We start from the raw sequence: 11,823 nt of genomic DNA, 5'->3' as shown, positions 1-11,823 counted from the left end.
ACAGCTGCTGCTCATCCAAAAGGAGCTTGCAGAACTGAAAGCTGTTCCACCCTTATATGCCCAGTGTCTCGTGTCATCATCTACTTGTACATTCCACTACTTCTACCACCTCCCTGAACTCACCTAACAATTACCTTTTCACTCTGACTTTGCAAGCTCTCAGCTGCCCCTCGATTTCATGCCATCTCTCACCCATCACACTGATGCCTGCTTTCCCCTTACCTGCCTGTTGGCGGGGTTCTCGAAGCTGAGAGTCACTCAAATGAACGACATCTCTTGCTTTTACCTCTTCTGCCATGGCGTGGAGTGTTTTACATTTCATACTGTGGTGTAAAACCTTGCTACATTTTCTCTGTATCTTGCTGAGGGACTCCAGCTCTCCACAATGGTTTGCTTCAAGGAATCGGGGCTCATTGTCACGCAAACAGTTATCAGAGGATCTTTTCTTCTTTCTCTTCTTCCTGCTGGCTTGCTCCTCTTCACTGGATGAGCACTTGACTTTTTGCCCTTCATGTCTTAATTTACTGCTGGATCTCTTGAATGTTGTCTTAAGCCTTTGCTTGGGATGCTTTGTCAAGTCAAAGCACTCGGAGTTTGTACAAAAACTGCGTTTGCTGCAATCACCATTTTGGACACAAATCAGCAATTCTCTTGCTCTTTCCTGGCTGAGAGGCCAGGCCTTGCAGCCACTTCTGCAGCCCCCATTCCTTCTCTCCATTTTGCTTTGTGACTCATCAAAAGCCTCACTAAAATATTCAGAATCACTACTGATCTCTTCCAGTAAATCCTTCAATTTATAAATATGGCCAAATGGCTTCATAGGTGGTAAAACTTTCATTCCCGTATTCTCTTCTTCGGATCTGTTATCACAATTAGTACTGGTGCTTACTAGAAAAGGACTATTCAGTTCATCACATGGTAGTCTATGACTGACTTCACCCAGTGAATCCCTGCACCACACCAGACATTGATTGGTGAACTCTCTAGAACGGGCCTGACTTTTGGGCACAACCTCTCTCGGCTCAGGTTCCTCATCTGCTATTTCCCACACGTAACTATCAGTGTCTCGAAAGTCTCTCTCACGGAGGTCTGGTACAAAACTCACTTCTGTAAGACACTGCCCATCTTTGTTTTTCAGGCTGACCTGGAAGTCATTCCCATTATGGGACACCACCCTCTGCCACCAGGACTCAGTCCCTGTGTTGTGTGTCACCGGACAAATTCGTGCATATCTTGGGGTTTGGTAGTAGTTTAGTAAATAGTGTATGAATTCCTCTGTTTCATAAACCTTTTGCTTCTTGCAGTTTCCTGCACTAGAGACTCTGGAGGAGCACCCCAAGTCCAGGCTTTGACAGTCCTCCCGGGCAGGAGATTTTTTGACTTTGCAGTCTTGAGTGACTGTAACTTGCAACAAGCCACAGTCCTGATAGCAGTCTGTAGCCTTTTCCGTTAAGCGTCTACTAACTGGTCTTGCAGCTGGCTCATTCAGAACAGTCCTCACAAGGTGACAAGGTGATCCAGGCAAGCCAACTGGAACATATTGTTCCTCCTCCTCCTCCTCAATATAGGCATTATCTAATCGGGCTAACTGATGAGGGGGCTCTCTCTCATCCTTTACTTCTTTGCACCCAAGACTACCAGAGCTGGACTTCTCTTTTAGCACATTTTGTATCTCAGGTGAAGGAAAGCAATCCTCCCTTTCATTTTCACTCTCCAACAGAGGCTCCCTTATTTGCCTGGATGATAGCACAAAATCCTTCAAAATAAAATTAGAGACACAGAATTACAACAAACTGAACAAGCAACACCAGCAGAAAGTAAACAACTGAGAGAAGCCTAACTATAAGCAACGTTTATAATGCTGATGCAGTTTTCCTGCTTGTGGGCTTCCTAGAGGTAGCTGGTTGGCCACTGCGTGAATACAATGCTGCTCACACAGAATGGGCCTTTTGTTTGATCCAGCATGGCTCTTCTTATGTTCTTAAGTTCCATGGAATTTGGGGTTAACCCCAAGATCTTCTGGTGCTAGAGGCAGAAAATCCTAATGACACCTCTGCCCAATTAACTGAGCAGTATCCATTTGGAAGAAAACATGGCCGAACAGGAGCTGTGTAAAAGTACAGCAGTGCTCATGCACAACTCCTGGTCCCTCCTTTCCTTCCTGTCTCTCCCAAAACAGCCTTGTTTAGGAAAGCTTCCCAGTGGGTTGTACCCCATGGGTCAATGTCTCCTGGTCCCAGTACACATACTCTGAGGCAAGAAACGGAACCTTCCTGAATGACAGATCAACCTTTGGGAGCTGCTTTCTCATCAGGTAGCCCAGTTTCTCTGTAAGGAAATGCATTTTTACTGCCAGTTCACTTTAAAGGAACAGTATTTAAAAAGCTAATGAAATCCCATCGAGTAACTGGGCCTGCCTCTCAAGAGCTGTGGTTCTGCAGCTTCTATCGCACATAAAAATTACACATTCCAACATCATGTTTCAATGACTACGGATTATTATCCTGACATCATGAATCCTAATGTGGGTTACTGAGTCCCCTATGGTAATGGGAACTCCAACAATCAAAAGAAAAAATTCTACCAGAGTTTCTATGATCACTTATTACAGGATATGAGAGAGAGAGAGATTAATCAAAAGCCCTTGATCTTGCCAAGGGCTCACTAGCAACACTCTATTTACCTCCTGAACATGTGATCCCACCCCAAACTCACAGCAGGCACAGACCGGCCCATCAAAATGAGGTGCCTTGGACATGGATAAAGTCTCTTCTTATATGTGCCTATATAATTGTCCATGACAAAGACGTTTAGAATTTAGAATATTTTTAAAAATATTCTTACTTTTATTTGGTTTAACAGCACTGTAAGCAGCCTGATTGACTCCACTCTTCTCTGAGCTAGGAGGTATTTCCTCTCTTCCCATTCAGGCATATTCTCTGGCCACAGCTCTTCTTCAGCTGTTACCTTCTGTTGCTTTCTTGGGCGTTTTTCATCCCGATCTATCTGTCTTTTCTCTCGTCTCTTGATCTTAGACTTCCTCTTTCCTTCTCCAACCTTTTTTTCATCACCACCATCATCACGTCTTTTTCTAGGCAATTATTAATATGGGACAATTTAGATGAAAAATCATTTCAGATATTTTTAACCCTTGGAGGGCAGGAGGGATGATTCTCTTTAAAGGTACCAATATAAAGTACTTTCACTCTCAGAATCTATTTGCGGTTACAAGCAATAGGCTAGCAGTTCTTAGAAATGTCTGTTTTAAGTCAAAATGTATCACATATCTCCAGGGCAATGGAAAATATTTTATGATATCCTGAGTTTCTCACTTGAAATGTCTCATATTCCAAAAACTTCCATAATATTAGATCTAAAGTCATGCACTGCAGCACCAACTAACTCATAATTACATGTATGTTAAGTCTCAGTACCATTAATAGGACTTGAACACATCTGTCAGTAGACTGCAGTGAGTACAGAATTTGACTCTTCTTTTCCCAGACGAGCTACTGACTCAGTTTGTTTCACTTTGGTTTCACAGTTATGCTGGTGTCCAAACCACCATCTGACACTCAGATCTCCACATTTTAGTTTTGACTCAGAGAATGGTCTACAGTTCTAGGCAGGTTTGGCCCCATAAACTGCCTGGAAGGGGAATCTTCTGGTAACCATATTTAAGCAGCTCTCGGCTCTGAAGAAGATCAAGGAATAAATGTGATAATTTCCTATTAAATAGGCTGGTAATACAGAAACCAAGGAGCTGAGGTATACTAGTATGCTGTGAGAGAACTGCTAGTGGGCTGTAATTAATTCGAAGTACCCACCCAGAGAAGGCATCCCTGCTTTATCTCTGTATGATTTAGTGTTCTGGCAGCCTCTGCTAGGAGCAGGTAATTCTCTGCATTGGGGACAATGTAATCATTCTGACACTGAGCCCACAAAGCAGGCTGTCAGATGCATTTGTGCACAAGCCACTGCTCTGAGATAGTTGCCTTCCAATCAGCGATTAGTGCAGAAACTTCACCAAGTGGCATCATCTAAAATTAGGCAATTACTACTCGCACACACTCTAAAAGTTAAATCTTCTGGAGTATATGAGTATTAATTGGGAAGGAGCACGCCTCAGCTGTAAAAAGTCTAGAAACACTGCAACAGGGGTTTTGCCCATAGTAAGGTTTCTATGGAAACAGAACAATCCTGAAGAATATAAACTGTGTTCCTATTTATTTTCTAGGAGGTAATTAGAGTATGCAACACCACTTTAAGTAGGTGCTTGGAAATCCCAGGGCTACAGGGTTCTGCATTTTATGATTTCTAAAAGGGTGGGGAAAGAAAATCCCGCAGGCCCAAATAGGTTGGAAGACTTTTTTTAAAAAATCCAGAGTTACAATGTCTGTCTTTAGCATAATAATGTTTGTTCCAAATATAACAGAGTAGGTGGAGCCCAGACCTCCCTACAGAACTAGAACACTGGCTCAGGTGTACTTGGTGCTCAGGTGTACTCTGGCACTGAAGAAGCTCTCTTGGGAACTAAAGAAGGTTGAAAAAACAATTAGGGACACGCATTTACATTTGGACTCAGAAACCAACACTGGAACCCAAACTACAACATATACTTTCTCAGAAATTAATTTTGCTTTAAGGCAGATGTAATACTGCCTCAGCGAATTGCAGCAGTGAAAAACAAAGTGAATTGTGAACAAGAGATCCTAAGCCACTACACCCTTGCCATTCAACCTCAGCTTATTTCCGTATTTACAACTGATTGCCTTCTCAGTTAGAGCTTAGGGATAAAATATATACTGCCCTTTCACCACAGGCAACCTCTTGTTGGTTAATGATTAAGCAAAGGCCATTGACAAATTTTAGCACTGTTGTATTATTCAGTAAATTACACAGACAACAGTTAAAATGTTAACAAAGACCTCATTATATTATTGTTTAGGTCAGAGTCAGGATGGAATTAAGGCAGAATTTGAAGCCATGCTGTCTTTTTAGAGTACAGGCTATCTCACAAAAAATGTTTTGACTGGCTAGATAAGTAAGAAGCAGCCAAAAGGCAACCATACAGCCAAACCAAACAAAATTTGATTCTGGGCGCAGGAATCAAATTCTTGACAGCTTCCATTTTTAAAACAGCAGTAGTAGATTTCCTTACGGCTGCAAAAGTATGCTCCCTGTAGGTAAATTTGCAAGAATCTCAGAAGCCAGCAAGCTGGCTAAACGAGAGTTCAAGTAGTTGGAGGCAAGGCTGAAATGCCCTGCAGAGTTTACAGCCACCCCCAATGACTTGCAGATGGAATGCAAAGTGGCAAAAACAGTGAAATTATGCAAATTTATTCAATTCATCTTGCCTTGGTACAGCATTTGAAAATAATTTTATTTTTTTTCATTTTTCTACATGGAGCTCATGCATCCTTGGGCAATTTTTTCTTCTTTCAGTAAACTTTTAAGAAGTCAAGTTCCTCACCTTTCAGTACCTCTTTTCCCTCTGTTTTCCTCCCTCTTCCTCTCTCGCTCTAGCCCTTGCAGGGTTAATCGTTCCAGGTTCCTCTGGTTTATAGCACTCTCACTGAAATGATTGGTAGTATCAGCCGATACCTGTTTAAAAATAAAGAGAACAAAAATGTAGTATTGGTCACTCCCTCAGATAAAGTTCACAGAGTCTACAGATCCAGCCTCAAACTTGTAAACAGAAGTCCTTCTGTCCTTCAAACCATTCTGGCTCAGGTATATCCAGTACAGACCTTTCCAAGAAGCCCAGTGTAGACAGTAGGCCTGACTGCCGGCAGATTCATTCTCTTCTTCCACACAATTCTATTGAAACACTAAAATCCAGCTGCTTTCAATAAAGTCAATTTTATTTGTCCCACTGAGAAACAAATGCCAGTGACTATGAAACAGCAATGATATATGCATGGATCCAAATGGCGGCATGCTCCAACCCAAGAATCTCCACCCATGTCACCTTCAGCTGATCCATATACCAAACTGCAAATCACTTTTTACTGGGAGGAGGAAGGAACAATTTTAAAAGGCAATTGAAAGGTTTCACTGCAAGACTTGTTGAAAAGAATACAGATGGCCAATGTCTTAAAAATTGTTATTTACCCTTTCATTCTAAATGTGGCTCTTTAGGGTGTTTGTCTCCATTAGCTTGGATGTCTCTTATACATCCGGAACTATATTTAGCTGAATGTCTCTTATACATCCAGAACTATATTTAGTTAACTTTTATGTACTATTACAATTCAGAAAGGCAAAAACCATCAAAATTAGTTTTCCAGGTTAGTCATTTGATATGACTGAAACCCCCTTATTAAGACTGTTCAGGAAACTAAACATACATTGAAAAAATAAAATCCAAGTTATTCAAGTAGCATTCATATGAATAACGTCACTGCCTTAAGCACCTTTGTGGAGTCTGCACTTTACAAACTCTTTAAAAACCCTTTATTTTATAAACATTTATAATGTAATTTCCCAGCTATCTTAGATTATAAATTCCCTGGGGCAGGGGACCTGTCTATGTTGCTCTATGTAACTGTAGAGCACCATGTATAATATCACAGCATAAAAATAAATAATTTTACAGAAAAAAACACAAAGGCAAATTATTCACATAATTAAATATCAGATAATTAAATATCAGATAATTAATATCAGAAAGCATACCAATTGGATGTGCTAAGTAAAGGTATATTTTAAGAAATGGCATAATGCAAGAATAATTTCTGATAACCAATCAAACTTTCAATATGCAGGAGCAGACACTCCATGCAAGGAAGACCAAACTGAGTAAATCCTAATAAGAGTGTGAAAGCAACAAAGATTTTCATGCCAGACTGAGGTACGAGGTTTCATGGAATAAGAACCACTTCAGCACCCACTTGCATCTGATAACATGTACTCTAATCCATGAAACCTTATGCTACAATAAATCTGTTACCCTTTAAGGTGGTAAGAGACAATATTGTTTTGTTGCAACAGGCCAGCATGACTACCATACTGGAACCTGCATGATGCTTCTTACCTTAATATTACATGCCAGAGCTTTTCCATCATCCCCTTTAAACATCAGCTTCATTCCCTTAAGTGTCTCCATAGCTTTTGCAAAAGCTGTGGACTCCTGGTACTGGACATAAGCTTCAAATGTTCGCAGGCCACGAAAAATGAAATTATTCATGTTTCCTCCCACCATTTCTTGCCTATAAGGATCAAGCATGGGAATATCTACGTTCTTGATCTTTCCAAAACTTTCAAACACTGCTCTCAAGATATCTTCGCTTGGTGTTTCACTACCTGAGCCTCTTAGGGCAAACCATTTGCACGGCAATCCTTCCAAATGGATGCAATTGAGCACATCACTGCTTTGCTCAGCAAGATCTTCCTCCATCATTTCTCTATCAGTCAGAATGGCTTCCGACTCCTGAGGAGTTGGTAAATCAGGAGATGCCTCTGTAGCAACCACTTGCAAGTCATCTTTAAAACCATTCAGTTTTATCATCTTGCCATGGAGCTTTTCCTTAAGGCTACATACCAAATGCTTGGTTTCTGCCTCTCCCTCAAACCGAATGAAACCTTTTGTTCTTTTTGAAACCTTAACACTGGTGAACTGGTCTGGACAAATCATATTCTTCAGCTTGTCCATCACTTCCCATTTAGAGAATGCCCGGGTAGATCCGGTGTGTTCTGGAAGCACCACACTGATTGTTAATTTTGCTATTGGCTTAAGATAGAGTTGCTGAGAGGCACAGAGCTCCATAGCTTCCGAAGGATCACATACTAGAGTGACAGTCATGGCGTCCAATGCCCTTTAGAAAAACAATTAAAAGGTAGTTATGCTAAAGAGCAAATAAAGCAAGTTCCTTATATCCTACATGGTTACAAGGAATAGCTGCTTGCCCCCAACAAACATGGTGTTCAGTTCTAAGGTGACAATAAGCACAGCTGCCATTTATGCCATCTATCTTTCAGGCTGGAGAAAAGTCCATTCCAGAATTTCTCAAGACTTCTAACAGGTGAGGTACAGGTCTTTCCAAATTAAGACCAGAGGCACTGTTTTCACTTCTCCAGCCAGAGCCCATGTTTACTTGGATATGATTTTCTCCTATTTCAATGGGATTTACTGCCATGTAAAAGCACATAAGATTTGAACCATTTAAAATTGCCTTAAAATAAGGTTCTAAACAGTACATCTATCTTTAAAATGACTGTCACCTAAAATGAGGTCTGGAAAAAAAATTCTTATACGCTATCTTAACACCCAAAGAATCTCTCACTAAATAACCAAAGAGGGCCTGAAATTAAATCCAAACTCACAGCAAGCAGTGTCTAGAAATAATATAAGCAAAAATGCATTTTCAGTGAAAAATACAACACGGGCAGATAAATCACTATGCATGCTGTGGAGCACCACCCGACAACTGCTTTAAAAGCCTCTGAACAATAGCAGAATAAAATAATACATACTTAAACTCCAGTAGCTATGAGAGCAATTTAATTAATGTATCTGAACATTCCTTTAGGATACCCTAAAAACAGCCTGCATAAAAATCCATGCCAAAAGTTGAGCCTTCTGCGACTGGATATATCAAGATAGCGATTTCAAATATTTCAGAAAAAATTAAAAGCACAAATCAAACATCTTTACTTTTGAAAAGCATGGTTCCTTAGGATAAACAGAACTGCATAACCACAATGTCTTCCCAATAACAGAAATCTAAAAGCTTATTGTTCATTAACATGGCATAGAAGTGGTTATATAATTCAGCCACAACTAAGTAAAGTTACAAGCCACTCACTTGTATTTCTTGCTCAATTCATTTCACAGATGAAGTGCAGAAAAATATGTCTATGCTTAACATAAACCTGTAATTTACCACAACCATTCCTCAAAGTACATACAGTAATTATACATTTACACACCTTGGAATACAGCACACTTTCAAAGACAATCAAAGTGGGTTAAGGGTCTTGACATTTTCTGGCTCTTCAGAATCAGTCATGAATTCTGTTCCTCCATGCTTTAGTATGCTTCCCTCCTCCCTGGTCTTCCAATTTCATCTTCAAGCTCTGTACTGGAATTTATGATATTCCAATTTGTATATTTCAATTTCTCCTCAAAACATGTTTCCCCACAGTATTTTTTGTGCACAAGGAAAAAGGTAACAAAATGCTCCTCTGCTTTGCCTTTTCTTTGTACTAACAGAGGAAGATGGATGGCAAGTTCTAGAAAGCTCCCTTCTGAGACCTTGTGGCCCAAATTGCAGAACTCAAGGGAGACTGAAGTAAATAATAAAATGAAGCCGCAGGCAAAGCTGTCACCTGTTTCCTTCCATTTCTTACAAAACAGCTTGATCCCAAATGTGCATCCACAAGAAGTGCGGCTGATGGAGAATTACTTTTATTTTGTTAGCTTCTGTCTTGATAAACAACCAAACACAAGGAATACTCTCTAGTTCAAAAAAGAGCATTGCATCTTAAAAAACTAAAAGCCTACAGAAAAGAACCACATTTGAGCACATCTACAGAAGATCTTAAATTCTGAGTAAGCTGCCAAGTATCTAGCAATGAAGAACATTCAGCTATAGCACTAAGCAGAGCTCATCATTGCATCCTCATAGGCAAATTTAGCTTGATAAGCCTCAGCATTTGGACTAAAAGTAAAGTTTTGAGGAAGCCTAAAAGTGGCACAAGCTGCTCTTTACAGAGTGGAAAGGGACCACAAGGGGGCAGGGAACAATGGCGGCTGGTAAAAGCTACAGATCAGGCTTACCACAGTACTTTAGCTGTGATGTAGTGGTTGGCATATTAGACAAGGTCACCAGGATCTAAGAGACATGGGTTCAGTTACCTTTACAGTCATGAAGCTCAATGAATGACCTTGACCCAGTCACTCCCTTTCCATCTAACCTACCTCGCAGGAATGTTGTAAGGAGAAAATGAGGGAGAGAAGAACCCTGAGTTCCTGGGGAGAAGGGTGAAATAAAAAAATGTAATTGACCAAGACAGGTGCAATCCCATTCACAGGGTAATATGACATAACTGCCCCACTCACTTTTGGCTTAGCATGATGCAACTGATGCAGCCGTTCTTGCCAAAAGTTGATAGGGAAACTGCATCATGATGTTACCACTGAAGGGTGTAACTAACATTCAACCTTTTCTTGACAAATACATACAGCCATTTTGCCACCCATTTCAATCCCCTTTACTCAAGACGTTTGTGAAAGTCCAGGCCTACACACCCTTCAGAAATGCTGCCAACACCTCCTTGTTTCAGTTGTCTTTTAACAGCTGAGGTTAAGCAAGTGCAGGGCAATTTTAATTTTGTGTACACATATAATTGGTATACTGTTTTTACATCACTTTTTTCTTAATCTTGGAAAGATGCACTGATAAAAGATCCTACTGCTTGTGTTTTCCACCATCCCATATTCAGGCCCTTCTCAAGATATCACTACATTATATCCATATTTTGCTGTTTTCCCAACAAGCTTTGGACATACAGAATTTTTATTACTTTACCGTCACAATATCAAAGAATTAGGTTATACTGACATAAGTACCGTAGATATACTTGGGATTTTAAGGAGCAGCAGCAGTGGTCAACACTGTGCCAGAAGCTGAGGACCCAAGGTCACTTCATGGATACACAGAGATCTGACTAAGTTTCCCTGCAAAGCCCAACATTTTGTGTCCATTGCACCCTACTGGCTTGCCTAGAATTTAAATCAATGCTCAGACAGTAAAACCACATGATAATTCCTTCTGTCTAAGCCCCACATTTCTTCCTAGTATCAATTCCTCTTTCTCCTGTTCAACCCATAAACAGTCACCCCTCCTCTTTATCCACCTATATGCCTAAGACCATACCATAAGCATGCCCCCTCTGTGATGAGACTGTACTGCCCTCCACTCATCACCACACAACTCCCATCCCTGCCATGTAATAGTCTCCGTAAGGTCTCTTTTTTCTCCCCTCTCCCTTCCCCAAGCGCCCTCATGCCTTCACCAACACAGGCAGGCTTCTGGCAGCTTCCCACAATCCCCATGAAGCTGCCATATTGAATCTGACTGTTGGGCCATCCAGCTCAGTACCCCATGCTCTAGCTTGTCATGGGTTTTCATGGGCTCAGGCAAAAATAGTGTATTCCCAGCCCTGCTATCTGAAACCTTGTAACTAGCTATAGCAGAACTGAATAGAACTAGATCACCGATCCTGCCCCACAGAAAGCCCCAGATGCTTCCTACACCTTATCTGCTCTTCCATCCGACTCAAGAGTTACCTGGCCCCACGCAGAGGCCTCTGACCAACTCAGCCTTTCCATAGCACTCTGCTTCCCAGCCCCTAGAGCCCTCTACATTACTGTACACGTTACTGACTCTTCAACAAGCCCCTTGAATCTGACTCCCTGAAGTTAAATTCTGTGAGTCTTGAAGGTACCACTGGACTCCTGGTGTATTTTCCTCCCTGCCTCCAAGATGCCATACAGGCACCTCTGACCCACACACAACTCCTCCAACCCCCACAGAGGGACACTTCGCACACAGCCTTTCTCACACCCCACAGCAACGTCACACTCCGTGCTTTCCCCTTCTCTCCCTCCCCCCCCCCCAGCGAGAAAGAGCATTGTTATCCCACACAAACAGCCCCATCACTACCACCACCACACATACAGGCCTCTGGTTCCCTCAGCTCAATCCACATAGCTCTGACCACCTCCCAGTCATGCCTTTTCTGCATGCCCCTTCCGCCTCACCCCACAAAGCAGCCGCTGCTTCCACACAGAGCCTCCCTCACGCACCCGACATACTT

The 11,823-nt window shown here is 41.5% G+C and overlaps 1 protein-coding gene across 2 annotated transcripts in view; it reads right to left on the bottom strand.

Moving 5' to 3' along the window:
- The window catches only part of LOC107123741 (A-kinase anchor protein 17B-like), a 15,096-nt gene that overhangs the window by 2,978 nt on the left and 295 nt on the right, over nt 1–11,823 (bottom strand). Inside the window, exons 2-7 of one of the 2 annotated variants that reach the window (XM_015427079.1) lie at nt 9,923–9,973; nt 8,932–9,083; nt 7,037–7,817; nt 5,474–5,604; nt 2,845–3,091; nt 202–1,756 (exon numbers count right to left, since the gene is read on the bottom strand). In XM_015427079.1, coding sequence (XP_015282565.1) covers nt 202–1,756; nt 2,845–3,091; nt 5,474–5,604; nt 7,037–7,804 — 2,701 coding nt within the window. In that variant the 5' untranslated portion in view covers nt 7,805–7,817; nt 8,932–9,083; nt 9,923–9,973. Of the gene's footprint in view, nt 1–35; nt 1,757–2,844; nt 3,092–5,473; nt 5,605–7,036; nt 7,818–8,931; nt 9,084–9,922; nt 9,974–11,823 lie in introns of those variants that run through there. The other variant, XM_015427078.1, reaches the window with a different exon arrangement.

Source organism: Gekko japonicus, unplaced genomic scaffold (genome assembly GCF_001447785.1).
Source record: "Gekko japonicus isolate JY-2015 unplaced genomic scaffold, Gekko_japonicus_V1.1 scaffold425, whole genome shotgun sequence".
NCBI lineage: Eukaryota > Metazoa > Chordata > Lepidosauria > Squamata > Gekkonidae > Gekko > Gekko japonicus.
Note: the sequence above shows the minus strand (reverse complement) of the source record. Positions and strands in the feature narration are given on the sequence as shown.